This window comes from Malurus melanocephalus, unplaced genomic scaffold (assembly GCF_030028575.1).
Source record: "Malurus melanocephalus ecotype Western Australia unplaced genomic scaffold, MMel_1.1 scaffold_310, whole genome shotgun sequence".
NCBI classification, from domain to species: Eukaryota; Metazoa; Chordata; class Aves; order Passeriformes; family Maluridae; genus Malurus; species Malurus melanocephalus.
The window spans coordinates 392,301-411,651 of record NW_026623542.1 but is presented as its reverse complement, the minus strand read 5'-3'; the positions used below and the strand labels follow the sequence as shown (position 1 = coordinate 411,651).

Below are 19,351 nucleotides of genomic sequence, written 5' to 3'. Positions count from 1 at the left end.
GAGAATTTGAGGGCAATCTCTTTGTTTTTGGGTAAATGGAATTGCTTTACAAAACCTGCAGTTATTGATGCCTCAATTTCCCAATGAAGTGAGTTCAGTAGTAAGGGATTGGGATGTCCAGCAGCCAGGTGCCAAGTCCAGGTAGAACCCTGAGGATGATCCTGCTGGGTTTGGTGCAGGAAAGGTGATGTTTTTCCTGTTCAGTTCAGGAACAGGAACATGGACTGAGGACAGGCTGGGATTGCTGGGAATGTTCAGCTGGGAGAAGAGCCTAAAGGGGCTCCAAGAGAGCTGGAGAGGGATTGGGACAAGGGCCTGGAGTACCAGGACAAGGGGAAATAGCCTCACATCGCCAGAGGGCAGGGATAGATGGGATATTGGGAAGAGATTCTTCTCTAGGAGGGTGGTGAGACCCTAGAATGGATTTCCCAGAGAAGCTGTGTCTGCCCCATCCTGGAAGTGTCCAAGGCCTGGCTGGCTGGGGCTTGGAGCAACCTGGAATACTGGGAGGTGTTCCCTGCCCATTCCAGGGGCTAGAATGGGATGATCTTCCAACCCCAAGCAGTCTGGAATTCAGGGATAGTTTTAGGAGGAGCACATTACGCTCCACTGAACTATTTTCAGGATTCTCCTGACTGTAATTTAGGAACCACAGGGTTTATTTAGGTTCTGGATCATCTGCTGTTCCTGGGTACCTCCTGCCATAGTCTTGCATTCCCCAGCTCTGGAGTTGGTGCACTCTCACATGTGGCTAGTTCATCTTTCCTGCTCCCCATTGGCTTGGGAAGGATTGTTCCCCTTTTTCTGTGGTATAACCAATTGTTAGGARCAGTCAGTTCCAGCCTGTGCCTTTCAGTTCATGCCTGCACAGCTGCTTGGAGCCAAGGAATGCTTTTCCAGGGGATTTCTTTGGCCTCAGCTCCCGTCTTGTCATGTGGGGTCTCTGCTTCTGCCTCACCTCCTTTCACCTCTCTCTCGTCCAGCTTTCCCAAATGAATTCTGCCTCTGGAGCTGGTGGCCAATAGGGCAGAGATGGTGTCCCTGGAGTGACAGCTTTAAGCTCTGCTGAGGGATTTCTCCCAACAAGGGAAAGCAAGGAAGATATGGAAACACAGAGAGTGATGACAACAGRWAGAAAGSCCCCAGAAWGGTTTGGGTTGGAAGGGATCTGGAATGGGATCCAATTTCATCCCCCTAGCCATGGGCAGAGACATCTTCCACCATACCAGGTTGCTCCAAGCCCTGTCCAAGCTGGCCTTGAACACTTGCAGGGATGGGGCAGCCACAGCTGCTCTGGGAAATTCATTCCAGGGCCTCACCAGCCTCACAGGGAAGAATTTCTTCCCAATATCCCATCTAACTCTGCTCTCTGGCATTGGGAAGCATTCCCATTGTCCTGTCACTCGGTGCCTTTATCCAAAGTCCCTCTCCAGCTCTCTTAGARCCCCTTTAGGTACTGTAAGGAGCTCCAAGGTCTCCTTGGAGCCTTCCCTTCTCCAGGCTGAGCAAAGTCAGTGTGTTAAGGAGATACCTAGAAAAAAATGGAAGAGTCTAAATTATGGAGTAAGCATGGAAACAGGAGGAGATTTTTGGGTTATGACTGCAGTCAGGAATTTKTGTTTGTGCTTCCTGTGGCACTGAATTTGATGGATATTTGCAGAGGAGAAATGGGAATTAGCAGTTCCAACTCCAGCATCTGTAGTGATGAATTCACAGGGAGAAACGGGCACAAGGAATTTGTGTCAGTAGGAAAAAGTTGGAGTAAATATATCTGAGTAATTCTAGGAGTCGGAGCTGGAAAACCAGAGAACTGAAGAACTTAAGGAGGAGATGTAAAACTGCCTTACAAAATGAAATAATTCCTGAGCTTGAAACCGAATCCCTATCTCCTGGCTCTCCCTGGGGAGCARCGGGAAGGGCTGGATCCCTGCTGGGGAGGGATAGGTGTTGTGGCTGCCAGGAGAGCACAGATCTTGAGGGCTGGGAGAAATTGTGGATCAGCTCCACGTGCAGGCTGTGGGTGGTGAGGAGGAGGGATGTGTGTGCTGGGCTTTGGAAATGCAGCTCCTRGAGTGTCCAAGGAGAAGGGAATATGGAAAAATAAATATATTTATGGCTTAAATATGACACAGGRTCAGGGAAGCCTGGGCTTGATTCATTCTTGCTTACATAAGTAAAAGGAAAAGCGGATTTCTGCCTTCCATCACATATCTGAGATTCAGGAAGTCTGAAGWCTTCAGCTTGGCAGAATTCAGCCCCAAATTCGAGTTCTAGGTTGCTGTGTCATTAGGGAAGTGCTGAAAGGGTGAGAATTTCTAGAAGGAGGAAGCATTTGGTCCATTAGTCCTGGTGGTTTGGAGTGGTGTGGGACTGGTGCTGTTTCCTTCCCTGGGTGTAATTCCAACATCTTTATCCCAAGCAGCAGCTGGAGGAAGAGCAGGCTTGGTAAGTCCCAGGATTTGATTTTTGCTGGGTGGGAATTTGTGGCTTAATTCTCTAAACTGGGAGAGAGTTGGAGCTGTATGTGCTGGACCCTTGATGGTTTTCCTTGTGCTCTTCCACACTGATTTCCAGGTTCCTAATGGACAGTGGGCCTTTCTGGGATGGGATGAGAGGGGAACTGTGTTGGGGTGTRGAAGGAGGGAGGCTGCTCCCCAGGGTCTTCTTGATGGCTGAATTTTGGGCTCCTGCAGCACTGGAAGGGGGGATTTATTTCTAGGAKCAACCACTGAGGTAGGAAAAGTTTTCCCAGGCTGTCCTTTGGGTGAGCCTGGACCAGATTCCCATGCATTGAGATGGAAGCCACAGGATGGGCAGGGCAGAACCACATTTCTTGGCAATTTACAGCTGGAAATCCAGTGTTAAGCTTGAAATGCTCCCTTGGGAGCTTAGGAAAAAGGGAAGGAGGATGTTATCAATATCCATAACCAAGCCAAGGACATTTCCAGGCTGAAATTCCCACTTCTCTGCTGTTGTGCCTTTAAAATTCCCACCTTTGCAGGTATTCCTGTCCTAGCCCGTTGCCAAACAGGACTTTGGTGTTTGATCCTTGCTTCCAGCATAAGCATGGAAGTGAAAGCAGATATGCTCCTGGATTCAGTATGGAGAGAAGCCCTTCTCTGGAAAGGAGCAATCCTCTGGAAGTTGAGTGATTAGAGTTCACAGGGCCTTCCTGGAAAAACATGGATTCAGGGTTGGTTTTTTGTCCATAAATAATCCTTTAGGTTCCGGTCTGTCAAATGARCTTGCAAAAATAACTGATTCCAGGATATCCTGATGTTGGATTTTCACTGGAGGTTGGGAAAAATCTGGAGCTAGGGCCAAGAAGCAGATTCTGCCTAATAAGGTGCAAGGTTGATGCTTTCCAACGTATTGGAAAATGGGAATCTGTGAAGCTTTGGGAAGCAGTGGGAAAAGGCAAAACACAAACATKGCATTTTCAGGGGAATCTCAGCATTTGGGAATGTTCTCTGTTGGACATAGACCCACAGGATGAGCTCCTCAGATGGCCTGTTTGTGTCTTCCACTGGAAGTTTCATGTGGACTTTGGGAAGTATGAYCTCCATGACCTCATCTTTCCCGGCTGATTTCTAGGAATGTGGGATACAGACACATCCTCAGCCGAAGTAAACAAGCAGGGACACAGTGAGGGAAATAAACAGGCATGCACCAGGAAAATGGGAACAGTTAATGTCCAGGTCAGGTTTAGGCTGCTTGAAACCATTCCCAATGTTTTTGAACATGGAAGTGTCACAGATCCAGGACCCATGTTTAATGAGAACAAACTGTATTAAAGAAAAGATGCCTTCAGGTTTAGTTTCCAAAAAAACTTCCCAGATAGCCCTGATTCCCAGCATTTTTGACTTGCAGCTGGGCATATATCTGCCTGACCACTTAGCCCTGGTATGTGGGAAAAGTCCTGGGATAAGTTGTGGTGGGTTGTGATGCAGAAAAATGAACAATTTGGGAATGCTGGTGAGCAGGGAGTAGAGTAAGAAGCTGGAGGCCTTGGAATTCCACGTGTGTCCCTCTTTCCCTCTTTGTGCCAGGGTGGAGGGAAGGGGTCACTGCTTTCAATTCCTTAGGATCATTCCTGGGAAGTGAGCAGAGTCAGCATTTCTTCCTATCTCAGCAGTTGCATGTGGAGAGAACCTCTCCCTGGCAATTCCCATGGCTCCAGAGCCTGCAGCYGCCTCTCCAAATGCTCTTTTCCTCTCCAGCACATTTTTGGGGAGGGGAGCAGGGAAGGAGTGCCAAGGAATGTTGTTGACCACACAGTTTTCCCAAGTTTGGCAGGGATTTTCTGTTCTCCCACTTCTTTCGCTCTCCTCGTGTTGGCAGCGGTGGTCCCGGCGTCGCTCCCGGTGGCTTTCCCTGCGTGTGAGTCATCTCCAGGGAATTCCTGAAGCAATGAGTCAAGTTATTGGGAAAACTGTTTGCCCACTAGTGTAAACTAGGGAGCCAAGGAGCTGCCTGCAGGAGGGGAGAGAGGCAATTCCTTTTTGGAATGCCTGGGCTTCTCCTCCCTCTTTCTGAAGGCACCGCTTCCAGATGGACTGGAGCAGGGATGTGCCTCTGAATTTAGCATCTCACCTGGAAATTTGTTCCTCCTGCTTTTTTTTTCTCCTTCTTATTTTTAAGGTGGCTGAACTGATAAGCATTCCAGTGTGGCGCAAAACTGTCAGATAGGAATTTGTCAGGATTGTAGTGAAAAAATAGCTTTTCCTAAAGAAATGAGGCTTTATCTGAAAAGCTCTTTGTGTAAGTACTGGTCATCTCTTAGGTCTGCCCTGGCTGGCTTCATCCAGCCTTTGGAATTTTGGCTATAAATAACTCAGAGGTTGTGTGGTTTGCAACCAGGAATTACCGAGTTTTGAGTGTAGCTGTGGGATCTTCCAACAAAACCAAGGATCGGTGATTCCCAGTAATTATATCCAGGGAGAATGAGCTGTTTTCCACAGCTGGAGCAAATTTGGGATGCTGGGAATATTTGTAAAAGGGAGGTGCTTGTTGTATCCATCACCTCATCCAGGTATTCCCTTTGCATTCCCTAYCCCATTCCAGCCTTCTCTTAACCAGTATTGGATTTTATTCCCCTGAAAAATATGGAGTTCTATTTCAAATCCTAAATTATTTGGGATTTAATACATTTTCCCCCCTGGCAACTTGGCCGTTATTTTTGCTGGAGCTTGGAGTGGTCGGGAAGCTGCCTGTGGGTTTTGCTGGCACAAACTGTGGGTGGAATTGCGGAGCTGGTGGCATCAAGACAAGGATTGGAGGTTGTTTTTAACTCCATTCCTGGCAGCACACTGGGATTGTGCTCCTTCTMCACTCCCAGATTTCCAAGGAAGTGGTAGCTTCCCTAGTTGCTCAGCTAGGTGTTTGTGCAGGCTTCGGATTTTCCATAGGCTGACAGGTCTGGAGCTCTGGAGTTACGGTGTGCTCCTGCCAAGCTCAAGGAGAAAAGTCTCAGGAATCTTGGAGCTGTKAGTGAGGCTTTTCCAGCCTTAATAGTGATATTACAGACAAATCTTGGCCCATGGGGTGGTGCAGGGGTAGCAGGGATGTTGCTGGATATCCAGTGGGGAGAACCTTTGGGATCTGCAATATCACTGGTTTGTAGGACTGCAATTCCTGGGAACAATCTCAGAATTGGTCCCAGTTGTTTGGAGATGTATTCCAACATAGTGAATTTCCTTGTTTCTCTTTAATTCAATGAATCCCTGACCCTGCTTTTAACTGGGAACAAKTGCTGGGAGTGGCACCTTTGGGACTTGTCCATCCTCTTGCACTAAAACCATTAAGGTTTGTAARATAATCTCATTTTTCCTGTAAACTCCACCACTGCGGTCAAGTCCGTGCTAAGGAGATGCATTCTGGAGTCTCCTTATTCAAAATTAATCATTCCCAATTTAACAGGAAGGAGATGTTGTGCATGTTTGAGGGAAATGTGGGATTCATGAGACCTGTTTCTACCCAAGGCAGGAGAGTTTGGAGTTAGGGAGAAAGGGAATAGATTTAAATAAGGAGAACATGCAGTGTGACATGTTTATGTTGCAAAGGGCTTTGGGAAGGAGTTTGAGGGAGGAATGAGCTGGGATGGAGATGGAGCAGTGCTGGGCTAACTGGGAAGTGGTTACACCAATCTCGTGTCCATCACCATTGCAATCCCAAGGAATTTTTGCCAGGATTTCAGGGTTAAACTGGTGGGACGAACAGGTGAGTTCTTGTTCCCTGTATTTTGAAGGTCAGTTGATACTCTGAGATTATTTTGGGAATTTGTGTCAGTGGGCACTGCTGGAGTTCCAGATGCAACCTGATCCCATTAGGTCTGTCCTGATGACATTGGGGAGGTGATTGTGGTGCCATGGCCTTATCCTGAGGGAGCTGCATCCAAAGTGTGCCAAGCCACAGGAGGCTGTTCAAACCTTTCCTGTGTCCAAGCTTCATTCCCTGGCTCTGCCGCTGACTCATTCCCTTCTCTGTGGAAAACGGGAGATTATCAAAGAGAATCTTAAAAATGGCCATGAAGGTATCCTAAAATTCAAATCTCCGCTGATTTTTGCTAGTGATCCCTACCTGGGATTTCCTTATAAATATGCCTTGTAAATGTTCCATGAATCTACAGAATATTCCTTAAAGTAGGGATCTGTTCCCTTAATGACATCCAGTGAGGGCAGAGCTCTTTTCACAACCTTTGGGCAGGTGCTTTGCCATCTTCTCCCTGGGAAGAGCTTTTCCTGAAATTCCTTCAGGCACTGCTTGGAACAGATATTTCCTGCCCCTTGGAAAAGGRAGAAAGGAGAGGGTTCACCTTCCCTTGGTGCCATAGAATTTGTCCCCACTTGGTATTCAATCCTGGAATGCTTTGGATTGGAARGGACYRTAAAGCTCATCCCATTCCAYCCCCTCCTRTAGTCAGGGATACCTTCCMCTATCCCAGGTTGCTCCTAGCTTTGCCCAGACTGGGTTTGTCACTTCCAGGGATGGGGCAGCCACAGTKTCTCTGGGAAATCCATCCCAGGGCCTCACYATCCTTACAGGGAACATTTCTTCCCCAAATCCAATCAAAACCTACCCTGTGACAGTGGGAAGCCATTCCCATTGCCCTGTCACTCCATGCCCTTTTCCAAAGCCTCTTTCCAGCTCTCTTGGAACCTCTTTAGGCAGTGCAAGGGGCTCTAAGGCTCCTTGGAGCCTTCTCTTCTCCAGGCTGAGCCATCCCAGCTCTCCCAGCCTGGATCCAGAGTCGAGCTGCTCCATGCAAATTTCTCTGACCAGCTTCAGGACGTTCTGTATGGATGCAACCCCCATCCCCTTTCTCCCTGGAAGGCAAGAACAATTCCCAGATTGTGAGAAACCAACTCAGAAACAGAAAGRGGCTCATTTAAAGCTCTTGAGAACAGCTGCATGGGGCCCGGTGGAGTTGGATCCAAGCTGGAATTGATGATTTCCGCCAAGTAAGTGCTTGGTGGGAATGAGAAAGTTCTAAGAGTTGCAGGGGAAGATCCAGCCTGGAGTGGGAAGCCCATATTCCTTGTGGGACATGGTAATGAGGGAAGGAAGGATTTGGGGTGACTTGATGAGTCCAGAATTCCGTTGATCAGGGAAGCAAACTGTCCATTATCCTGCAGAGTGAAATAGCAGGATGCAGCATCCATGCTGTGCCCTCAGGATGYSAGTCTSCAGCACCTGGGCAAGGTGACCTGGATGTGCTCTCAKGGAGAAGGGAAGCACCTCTGCTCCAAAGCATAAAATCATTCCTGAGGAAAAGCTGCTGTGGGAGCTGCCAGGACACAAAGTTCCTTTGGTTTCAGTTTTCCAGCTGTATTTCCCAAGAAGCTGAGCTAGGAGCTGGCAGGCCTGGGCTTGAACTTCGCAGTGGGACAGCTGGGTGGGGCTGGGACATTCCCGGGAATATTGTCACATTTCAGCCAGGAAAGGGGAGCCTGGAAGGAGCAGCATTCTGGGACACGGTGCTGGATTTCTGTGGAACAGCAAAGGGCCTTGTCCTTAAGTGGCATCTGAAACCATCCACTGAGACCTACAAATCCAATTTTTTTTTTTGAGCAGTGAAGGCAAACATCTGGCCTGTTTTGGGGGAATTTCCTTGGGTGATTCAYACTGGAGGACTCTGGAATTTGCAGAGACCAGCTGGAGGAGGATGCTGGCAGAGATGGGATTGCTTTGTCGTACCTGGGTTTTGTGAAGGTGCCAGCAGGTGCCTGAAGGAAAAGGTAGGGAAGGAGTCTTGGGATAGCACGGCTTCCTCCATGCAGACACCCCCAGGGATCTGGCAGAGGAATAACAAACTCCTGGCAGCTCTGATTTCAGCTGGGTTTTGGCCTTCCATCTTTTCCTTTGCACAAGAGGACTTTGGGAACCAGGGGAAGTTTTGGTGTGATGGAAGTGGGAATGCTGAGATAGCCTGTGGTTGCAGATATGGGGAATTGCAGGTGGTTGTGAAGCTATGAACCTGTGGATGCAGGGATAGGGAATTGCAGGTAATGGGGATTTGAAGGGGATTGTGAGCCTGTGGATGCAGGGATGAGGAATTGCAGATACAGGGATTTGAAGAGGGTTATGAGCCTGTGGATGCAGGGATGGGGAATTGCAGGGGGTTGTGAGCCTGTGGATGCAGGGATGGGGAATTGCAGGAATGGGATTTTGAAGGGGATTTTGAGCCTGTGGATGCACAGATGGGTATTGCAGGGGGTTGTGAGCCTGTGGATGCAGGGATGGGGAATTGCAGGTAATAGGGATTTGAAGGGGGTTGTGATGAGCCTGTGGATGCAGGGATGGGGATTGCAGGGGGTTGGAGCATTGGGCTGTGTGGGTGCCTCGGGAATCTGTGATGCTGGGAGCTTGGAGCAAATCCTGTCTGGATTTGGGTGGAGGGAGTGGGTGACTCTGGGGGTGTTGCTGTGGTGTGGGTGGGCTCCTGCAGTGCGGGATCCAGGCACAGCCTTTTTCCTTCAGCTTTATTTCCTTACGTACRTCTCCCTAAGGAGGCTAATGTCAGATGGGATGGGCTGTTGGATTAGCCTAAGTCTCCGAGGTTTAGCTGGAATGTTGTCTCATTGTAGCGTTTTTCTCCCTTGCTCTTTTCCCTAAGCCTTTCCCTACAGACAGCTAATTCTCCCCTTCCCCCACATCCTGTGATAGCCCAGAGCATGTCACAAGGAATTAACGGCTGGAAAGGCCTGGAGAGGCTCCTCTGGAACAGTCTCTCCTTTCTGTGCCCGGGGTGGCCCCCTCTGTGTGTCCCTTTTGTGTCCCATCCAAGTCCCCTCCCCCTGGCTATTCACTGGAGAGTCCATGGCCAGGAGCCTTTCCCAGCCTGATGCCGTGGCCGTGGCCGAGGGCTCCCGGCAGCGCTCCCGGTTTCTCGGTGGCAAGAGGGAGGAGGTTTGTGGCGCTCGAGGGTTTTCCTCCTCTCCTGTGTCTGCATCTCTGACAGCATCGCCCGCTCTCTCTCTCAGTCCTCATTCCCACAATTCACGTACAATCTCCTCAGAATAGAGATGATGTCACTTCCTTCCAGAGGGTGCTGGGGGGTGTGGAAGGGGGGAGTCACGACCTCTGGCTCTCGGCATTCCCGGTGGATTTCCCGGTGTGGATAAATGAAGTGCAGGGAGGGAGTCGCTCTGAGGATGATTCCCGGCTCTGTCAGCAGGCAGATCCCGGTTCCCATGCCGTGCTTCCCTTTGCCGAGTGGGATTTTCAATGGCTGCAGAAAGAGTTTGCTGTTCCCTCCTGAGCTCGTGATGCCTGTCTCCCTGGATATGCACTTTTCCTGAAATACCCTTATGGGAGAGAAGGATGCGCAGCGGCTGGACCACATTTCATGTAAGATTCCTGCTTCCCTAGATCTTGCCTGGCTCCGAGGGGACTCCTTGTGCATGTGCTTCCCTTATTTCAGTGTTGGGAGCTTGGGGCTGCTTGTACTGCGATTCAGCTTTCAAGATCCTCGGAATTTTTGGCTCTTCCCAGCAGTTTTGGGGGCAGTGTGAGGGCTCTTGTTGYCTCAGAGCTGGGGTCAGTGGTCTTGGGGCTGTTTGCGGTCCAACCTTCCGCTTCTTCCCAGTGCCTCTGCTGGAACATATCTTCAGCATCTTAACATAACTCCYGGGGTGTGCTGTRCTRGKTTGAAGCTGGAGAGTCCTSACAGTGAGAGCTTTTATTGGTGGCRTTTCCAGCCTCAGGCCTTCCAKCRTCTCCCTCCTTTCCAAAGCGGAGGCAAAGCTCTGAACCWCCTGGTTTAAATCTGGGAGTCGTTGGGAATTAATTGGGAATGTTCCTGCCCTGGGAGCCTGGTAAGCTGAGTGACAGTTCCACAGTGAGTATTCCCRTGTGTGACAGCGAGTGACAGGCTGCTCTGCTCCATTCCCATCTGTTGCTGTGGATAAGGAATCCACATTGGATATTTGTTGCCGTCAGTATCCTGCTTCTCAAACTGGGAGAGGGTGGTGGGAATTGGGAGAGTCCAACTGGAGGGGTGGAAGAATTTGGAAAGCGTGTTGGTGGGATGCAGCTGAGGGATGATGGGAATGGAGCTGGGCTGGGCGGTGCTGTCCAAAGGCAGTAAAGGAGCTRGAGGTGTATCCAGGCTTTGTGATATCCCAGATATCCCGGATGGTGAATGACAGGCATGATGGGGCTGGGAGGGAATCTCCAGATGGTTCGAGGAGTGAAGGTGGAGCTGGAATGTACCCAGTGCTCTGATTATTCTGTGCTAAAGAAGTGAGAATCCAAATGGTATTGAAATTCCACATTTGCTTTGTTTAGGGAATAGAGTGTTTCCTTCACCCAAGTAATGGGCTGGAAGCAGCTTGTTAGCTATGGAACCTCCTGGAATTTGAAGGATTTGTGTAGGTTTTCAGTAATAGGTGACTGAAAYGGGTTGTAAGATCCATTCCAATGGCCATAGGTGTCAGCACAGGAGGGGAGACTCCGGATTTGGGATGTCCTGTGAAGTGATGGGGTAACCACACCTGGCTGCTGGGTTGGATTTAGTGGGACAGAGCAGGAATCAGTGCTGTCCCAAACCTAACTTTTGTATTACCTGAAAGATTCTACTTAGTTTAAATCATGAGCTATCTGGACCGGTGGGAGGTGTCCCAGTCCATRGCAGGAAGTGGAACTGGATCATCTTCAAGTTCCCTTCCCATCCAAACTATTCTGGAATTCTCTAGGGGTCCTCCCCTTTCTCATTTGTTTCACCCACAGCATTGAACTGGGGGCATCATATCCCCATGTGGTGTTTTATTGCCTGGTGCAGGAGGTGTTGCAGGTGATACTCCTCAGGAATGCTGTTGGAAATCCTGTTGTAAGTAATGGATGCGGACACTTTGTCCTGACCTGGCAGTTTGCTGTTGGGATCACAGAGGCAAAAATCCAAGAGCACTTACGGATTTGGAAGTGYGGCTTTGGAACAATGTGGTCACTGCAGGCCATGGATGGAGCACTSCAGCAGCAGTGCCTGCATGTGGGAATTGGGAGGTCAGTGGGCTTGGGAGCTGAGATGGACAGCTGAGGTGTGGTATCCCCTGGGAGCACAGGTAAGAGATGGGACAGGAATTAGAACGTGGAAAGAGGGACAGGATTGATCCCACAATTCAGAAATCCCTGGTGGCTGTGGGCAGATTGGAAAGACACAATCCTGGATTCAGCAAAACCAAGGACAATTCCTGGCTGTGGATTGTATGTTGAGCCAGGAGGGCAGGAGCTGGAGAAGGGGTCCCATAGGAGTCCCTCTGGAGCAGCTTGGAGCATGGCCAGCTGGGATGGAGTGGGATGGCTTTGCTGGAGGAGGCTGGAGCGCCCTGTGCAGTCTTGTGACTTTGCACCACTCCTGTTTCTATTCTCCAAAATGTTTGGGAAGCCCTAAAAATAGGAGCACAAACAAAACCCGGGGAGGAACGGCAGCTCCTCWGTCTTCCACCTTGGAATTGGTCATGCCCGTCAGGGCCAGCGTGAGCGTGACAGAAGATGTGGAGCTGGCAGGATGCTCCTGCTGGTCCAAGGGGAGATCTCCTAGGAGGCAATATCCTCACTGGAAGTGCTGTTGGGAGCCAGTCCATAGTTCCCCAGACGCTGCCACTGACTGTTAATGGATATTTTGGCTTCCTGAGCCAAGTGTGAGGGGGAAATTGGACAACAAGAGCCTGGCAGCAGGTTTGTCCATGGAAAAACACAGTAACAGGGTTTTCCAGAGATTTGAGACTGGTATGACCTGTCCCAAATCCCACGGTGGCTGCTCACCATGACAGCCTAACAGGATTCCAGGTAATCCCATGAAGTGGAGCTGGGTGAGTTACACACCAGCTTCACCTAATACTTCCCACTCCTTCATCTCCCAGCTCTCCTTCCCAAGCGTGCCATGCCCCCTGGTGCTGGAAGGAAGTGGCTCTGGGATAAACCAGGATGGCTCCTAGGTTGTGAGGTTCTCCAGAGGGGGCTGGAGAGACTCAGCAGCAGCTTTGCTTCCGTTCTTTTTCTAGGAGGTGAGTGCTGTGCCTGCTGAACTTCCCGGGACCCGCCAGCCATGCCAGGGATTGTCGTGTTTCGCCGGCGCTGGTCTGTGGGCAGCGATGACCTGGTTCTGCCAGCCATCTTCCTCTTCCTCCTTCACACCACCTGGTAAGTGGGAAGGGCTTAAGGATGCTTGGAATTCACCCAGGAATTCTTTTGGTTGTTCCTATTGAAGCTAGAAATTCTTCCTGCACTTCAGCACGGGGCCAGAAGGCTTGCTTGGGACATTTCTGATGGATATCAATGTATTTCCAGCTTCTGGAATTTTAGCTGAGCTCTGTTTCAAGTTTTATCCTAGTTCCAAAGAGCCTGACCAGAGSTCCTGTTATCTTCCTTTGCCACCCAGGATTCTCCACTAGAATTTGGGGCTGTGTTTCTTTCTGTACAGASGCTCAGGAAAAACAACYRTAGAATCCTGGAATGGTTTGGGTTGGAARGGGCCTTAAAGACCACCCAATTCCAACCCCCTGACATGGACACCTTCCACTAGCCCAGGTTGTTCCACACCCCATCCAACCTGGTCTCAGACACACTCCGGAATGACTCTACTGGAATTTTGGGTTGTGTTTCTGTACAGAGGCTCACAAAAAACAGTCATGGAATCCTGGAGTGATTTGGGTTGGAAGAGGCCTTAAAGCCCATACAGGTCCCTTAAAGACCACCAAATTCCAGCCCTTGTCATGTGATTTTTAGGATGAAGCCTATTAGGTGAAACTGGTGTRTAACTCATYCCCTGCCACTAGATTTTCTCCAACYTCCATCCAACCTGGCCTTSRACACTTYCAGGGATGGGGCATCCAGAACATCTCCGGAGTGGCGAATCCCATGGGATAATGGGGCATGGATGACTGGGGTAGCAGGGCCTCTGGATGGTTTATGGGAATTTGGAGGCCAAATGGCCATTAATGTAAGGAGCAGYGGAATGTTCCATGATTTTCCTGTTGGTGCCCGGCAGGTTTGTGATTCTCTCAGTGGTGCTCTTTGGGCTGGTGTACAATCCCAACGAGACGTGCTCCCTGAACCTGGTGGACCACGGCCGGGGATACCTGGGCATCCTGCTGAGCTGCATGATTGCTGAGCTGGCCATCATCTGGCTCAGCATGCGTGGSAGCATCCTGTACACGGAGCCACGGGATTCCATGCAGTATGTGCTCTATGTTCGACTGGGTAAGTGGCTGGAGCCTCYGTGCTTCCATGCACTCTTCCTGGAGCCTCCTCACCCCGCACCCTGCCCAGTGCAGCTCCTCAGCACGGCCAGATGGCTGCTGGGATGTGCTGTGCATCCTGATGAATCCATAAGCTGYGCCTTGTCGTGGCTGTCAGACTGGCAGGCGATGTCCCAAATAGCCTCCTTTTCCTTGCGTGGAATCTGCTCCCCTTCTGTCTCTTTTTTCCCTGCTACGTTTTCCAAGGATAAAGGCATAAATCCCAAAGGTTCTGACCCTGAGGTGTTGCCTCTTGACTCACTTGTCTGTCCCTCTATTCAACCCACTTCCAGGCACTGGGAGGAATATAGGTTTTCCACCTGCTCACTCCCCTTTTCTTCCTAAAAGCAATTCCTGTCTCACTCTCTCACCAAAAACTAGAGCAGRAAAGAGATTATTCCTTGATCCCTCATTCCCTTTTAGCTTGTTTTCCCTGGGTTCTGTTGCCTTCCAGGTATGGGWATTTAATCAGATTTTTCTGAGCTGAGTAAAGATTTTAAGAGAAAAATCTTTGGAGATGCACAGCCAAACCCATTCCAAACAAATCATCCCATGGGTTTGCATCCCTGCATTCTGCCAGCTTGTTTTCSTCCTGAATCCACTAAAATAGGGATAACCTTGCTTGAAAGCTCCATTTGGAAGTCTTGGAGTGCTCGGTGCAAGTCATTAATGCRAACAGCAAACAAATCTGCCTCTCCAGCTTCCCAGCCAGTCTCCCTAGGGTGGCAGCTTGTGTTAAAACCAGACTAAATGGGGTAAGGGAGGTAGGGAGAACTCAAAGAGAGATTTTCCTGCCCCCGAAAGATGCCTTTTTCTTGCTTAAACTCTCTGTGTGCTCAGGAGTGGAATTTACTCTGGATTTTGGGTCCTGCATATCCCTTTTTCCTGGGGTTTTTTGCTGCTGCTGGTTGATCACTTGTGCTGATGGAAGTGGGAGCGTGACCAGTGCGTGGGCAAGGTCCATGTGACTGTCCCAATTTAAGCATGTGCTGTTTAATGCAGAAGAATTTAGGGAATTAACTCCAATGTGAACCTGGTAATGCCTCATCCCTGCTACTGCTGCTCCTGTCCTGCAGCAGGCAGAGGGGAGAGGAGCCAAGGGAAGCARAGCCTAACTCAGGCACAAATTGGATTCATCAGGAACCAGTTCTAGCMCTGATTCCTTGTCTAGGAAAACTCTGTCTCCTGGAGCTGGTCTTTCCAGGTCTGTAGCAAAGCCACTTATGGAAAGATACCATGCCAGCAGGAGATAAGGAGTGGGTGGGATAAACCAGGCTGGATTTAGTCTCAGCTCGACCCACATTTAGGCAATCCCAAGCAAGGTATTCACCTTCTCCTCACCTGATTGCCCACCTGTTCCTTGGAATTCTGGGGAGAAGGTAGGAGAATGGGTGCTTTAGAGCAGTTTCCCAGCTTTTTTGTTCCAGGAAAGCACTGTTAATTCCCAGTTTCCAGTTTGTTWTCAGAGTCACATGCAAAACTGAGGAGCTCCTTAAGCACTGCCTTCTTGGAACTGTTATGGGAAGGGCYGCAAAGGTGCTGGGAATGTTTGCTAAGTGTARTGAGCAGGATTAATCCTGGATCCACACAATTTATTTTGGATCCGTGAGTCAGGCCAGCTGTCTGAGGTAGTTAAGGTTTGGGTCCTGTGATTCCTGCTGCCTCAGGGAATCTTTCCAGCAGTGTGGGAGGAAGGTCTAGATCTCTGATTCATACCTGTGACACAACCAAGGGTGCTGACCTCTCCACAATCCCATTTTTTTGGAGTTGTTAGGAACATGTCACACTTTAGGCTCATGTCCTTGCATATCTCCTTCCAAAGCATTTTTATGCACTACTGAATAACCTATTCCTAGTGAGAAAATGGGAAGAGGAGCTCATCCATAGGGAAAGGCTGCTGTTACCTGTCCTGTTCCCATTTTTTCCAGCAATCCTGGTGATCGAGTTCGTGTATGCCATCGTGGGCATTGTGTGGCTGACGCAGTAYTACACCTCCTGCAATGACCTCACAGCCAAGAGTGTCACACTGGGTAYGGAGCTGGAATATGGCCTGGGAGCATTCCAATGGATTGGCGGGCATCCTTCATTGGCCTGTGCCGATTGACTCTGGGAAGTGGATGGGAGCTGTCAATGTGGGGCTTGTTTTCCTGTTTATTACTCGGAACAGTCGTTCCATTCATCTGCTTGTGCTGCCGGCACTCAGGCAGGGACTCATGTTCCCAGGGAAGGGGAGTCTGTAAATTCCGCTTTTTTTCCTTCAGAATGGCTTTACTGTTTTCCTGGAAGCCTTTCGCAGTCTCCTGGTGGGGATGATGTTAATGGTGCAGTTGCAGATAGTCGGGGAGCATTRAATGGCCCCATAAAACAGCTGGAAGACTCATCCGGCTGTGGCTCAGAAGCCTTTCCAGAGGATTTCCTTTTGCTGYGGGAGTTTGGGGTGGGAAGTGAGGGCCAGAGCACCTGACTCCTGTTTTTTTGCAGGAATGGTGGTGTGCAACTGGGTGGTGATCCTGAGTGTRTGCATCACTGTCCTCTGTGTCTTCGATCCCACGGGACGCACCTTTGTCAAGCTCCGTGCTACCAAGCGCCGGCAGCGCAACCTAAGGACCTACAACCTCAGGTAAGGCAGCATTCCATGGAATCCCAGAATTCCAGGATGCTCTGGGGCGAAGGGACCTTAAAGATCATCCAGTTCCAACCCCCTGCCATGTGCARGGATGCCTTCCACTAGACCAGGYTTTTCCWASCTGGCCTTGGATGCTTCCAGGGATGGGGCAGCCACAGCTTCTCTGGGAAATCCATTCCARKGCCTCACCASCCTCACAGGGAAGAATTTCTTYCCAATATCCCTGGGAAGCCATTCYRCCTTTCCTGTCACTCTGTGCCCTTTTCCAAAGTYCCTCTCCAGGTCTCTTGGATACTCTTCAGGCACTTTTAAGGTCTCCCTGGAGCCTTCTCTTCTYCGTGCTGAACATTCCCAGCTCTCCCAGCCTTCAGTCTTCACAGCAGACTGAATTTCCCTTCTATCCAAGGACACAAAGATTTTAGGAAAGAACCAGTGGAGGGTTTTAGAGTTACCAGCGCTGTGTTCTCATGGCTGCAAGCACCTGAAATCCTCCTGGAGATCAGGAATTCCAGGATGGTTTGGGCTGTTAGGGATCTTAAAGCCGTGGGCAGGGACACCTTCCACTATCCCACGTTGTTCTAAGCTCTGTCCAAACTATCCTGGAGCACTTCCAGGAATGGGGCAGCCACAGCTTCCCAGGGCAAGGTTTCTGGAAGGGTGTCCTGCTTTTTCGGGATCTTGCCCTTCTCCTTGCCTTGCTGCAGGGAGCATTCTGCTCTGCTGAGGGGGATTTTGGCAGGATRCAGCTCCCTGTCAGGTGCAGTGTGTGGGCACCTGCATCCAAAGGAGGTGAAGCCAAATGAAATCCGGCTGGATTCTGCCTTACTCACTGGATATGTGGATCCTCATGGACCCCCTGAGCCAGTGCTGACCACAACAACCTGTTTGTCCATATCCCATAGCAGTGTTTTCCATGGAAACAGCAAGTCTGTGCTTAAATTTTCCTTACTTTRAGGCACATCTCCTTCCAAATCCCCTTTCTTCCTTTATTTTCCTCTCCAAAATCCAACCTTTTGCCCCGAGGTTCTCTTGGCCAAGGAACAATTCCTTTTGTGTTGGCAGTCGGATCTTTTAATTAAGAATTGATTCCATCTTTGAGCTCCCCAGATGGGGAGAGAAAAAGCTTTTTTTTCACCAAGCAGAGCTTTTACTGAAGGATTTTTTCCAGTAGGGGACAACACAAACAGGCTTTGTTTCCTTTGATATGTGACTGTCCTTGAGGAATGTGGCTTTGGAGGGCATTGGGATCTGAGGGATAAAAAATGAGTCTTTTAGAAAACACTGCAAATTCCTCATTTTTATTGGATTTCTGTATTTTAAATACAGGCTTTTCCAATGACTTGGAATAGGATCCTTTAKGAAGGAAAACTAGACTTTTCTAAAGGATCGTGTATCAAGTTTTGTGGGAAGGAGCTGGGTTTTATTGTGGAATGCCAGATACTCCTCCTGACCTTTCCAACATGTTAGAGTGGCRTGGAATATTTGGAATTAATGCTTAGTGTGGTGATTGCTGTTTGTGATGAGGGCATTCCCAGGAAGATACAGAGGYGTGGTACTGTGGATGTAGTGCTCCATCCAAGCTGTTTGGCACCATGGATAGGAAAAAAATTCCTTGTGAGGGTGGTGAGACTCTGGAATGGTTTTCCTAGGGGAGCTGTGGCTGCCCCATCCCTGGAAATGTCCATGGTTGGACAGGGCTTGGAACAACCTGGGATTGTGGAAGGTGTCTCTGCCCATGGTACAGGGTGGAACTGGATGAGCTTYGTGGTCCCTTCCAACCCAAACCATTCCAGAATTCTGTGATGATTTTTCCAAAGTAAATCTGAGCTCYRCAGCTTGCAAAAGTAAATTCAAACCAACCCCARAATGATCTCCTCTGYAGGGAATTTTGAGATCCTAAAARACCAAGTGAAGGCCTTTCTCCCTTGGCCAGGTTTTTCCCTCCAGGCCTGCAGTATTTTTGGAGAGCTTGTTCCTGCTGTTCATAGATTTTCCCTCTGGAAAGGCAATGTTAACAGCTGTTAACAAGCAAACACTGTGGGCTATGATGTGAAAAACAAACATCAAATCTGACTGTTCACTGCTCAAACAGTTATTTCCAAAGGATATATTCCCAGCTTCTCCCTCTTGCTGAAAGAAATCCTTTCCAAGGAATAGATGAGGAAGTTCTCTGCCTGGCTGGATTGTGTCCCATGGTGATTTTCCTTTCCTAGTGGTATCATTATATGTGGGGGCTGGGAGAATAAAATAACCCAACAAAAGGCTTGGCTCGTTGTGCCAACGCTTTTCCAAGGAGCTTTGGAGCTCCTACTGAACATGTGGAAGTTTGACATTAGGAAGTCAGAATTTGGGAAAAGATGGAGGGAAAATAGCTCAGAATACACTTGTTTGTTGAAGTGGGCCAGGGAAGTTGTGGAGTTCTTTGTAATCTTGGGGAGCAGAGCCCTGCTGCCACACATATTCCCATTTCTCTTTCGGGATGTTCCAAAAGGCTGTGGAGAGCTGTTTGCAGATACTCAGGCATGAACTAATGGATCCTTGCAGGATTGGCTCCTTCCATTTCAAGCAAATACTTCTTTACCAGCATCTTTTCCTTCCAGGTGCAACCCACTTTCTGTGTTTGGGCTTATCCTGATGGGATGCCCTACCAGAAAATGGAGTGGTGCTTTACTTTGGATTGCTCTGACCTGGATTAAATCTGTGTTTCCCTAAAAAACGAGGAGCTGTGGACTTCAGGGAGCTTAGCACTCTGACACGGAATCAGTCCCTACTTTCATGGCAGGGCATGGAACACAATGATCCTAAAAGTCCCTTTCCCACCCAAACCATTCCATGATTCTGTGATTGGGAAAAATGGCATGTATGAAATGCTCAGGGTCTCTTGTGCCATTCYCACTCCTTCATCCTTATGTAAATTTTTCCTCCTGAGTGGTTGCACATGCTGGCACATGGAGCAGCTGCCAAATTGCAACTGGAGCTTTACTCC

The 19,351-nt window shown here is 49.3% G+C and overlaps 1 protein-coding gene across 3 annotated transcripts in view; it reads left to right on the top strand.

Annotated features, from left to right (window-relative positions):
* DAGLA (diacylglycerol lipase alpha) overlaps positions 1-19,351 on the top strand; it is a 66,534-nt gene that overhangs the window by 11,371 nt on the left and 35,812 nt on the right. For 2 of the 3 annotated variants that reach the window (XM_057377320.1, XM_057377319.1), the window contains exons 3-6: positions 12,504-12,642; positions 13,490-13,701; positions 15,668-15,769; positions 16,221-16,359. In XM_057377320.1, the coding sequence (XP_057233303.1) occupies positions 12,548-12,642; positions 13,490-13,701; positions 15,668-15,769; positions 16,221-16,359 (548 nt within the window). In that variant the 5' untranslated portion in view covers positions 12,504-12,547. Of the gene's footprint in view, positions 1-9,676; positions 9,850-12,503; positions 12,643-13,489; positions 13,702-15,667; positions 15,770-16,220; positions 16,360-19,351 lie in introns of all 3 variants that reach the window. The other variant, XM_057377321.1, reaches the window with a different exon arrangement.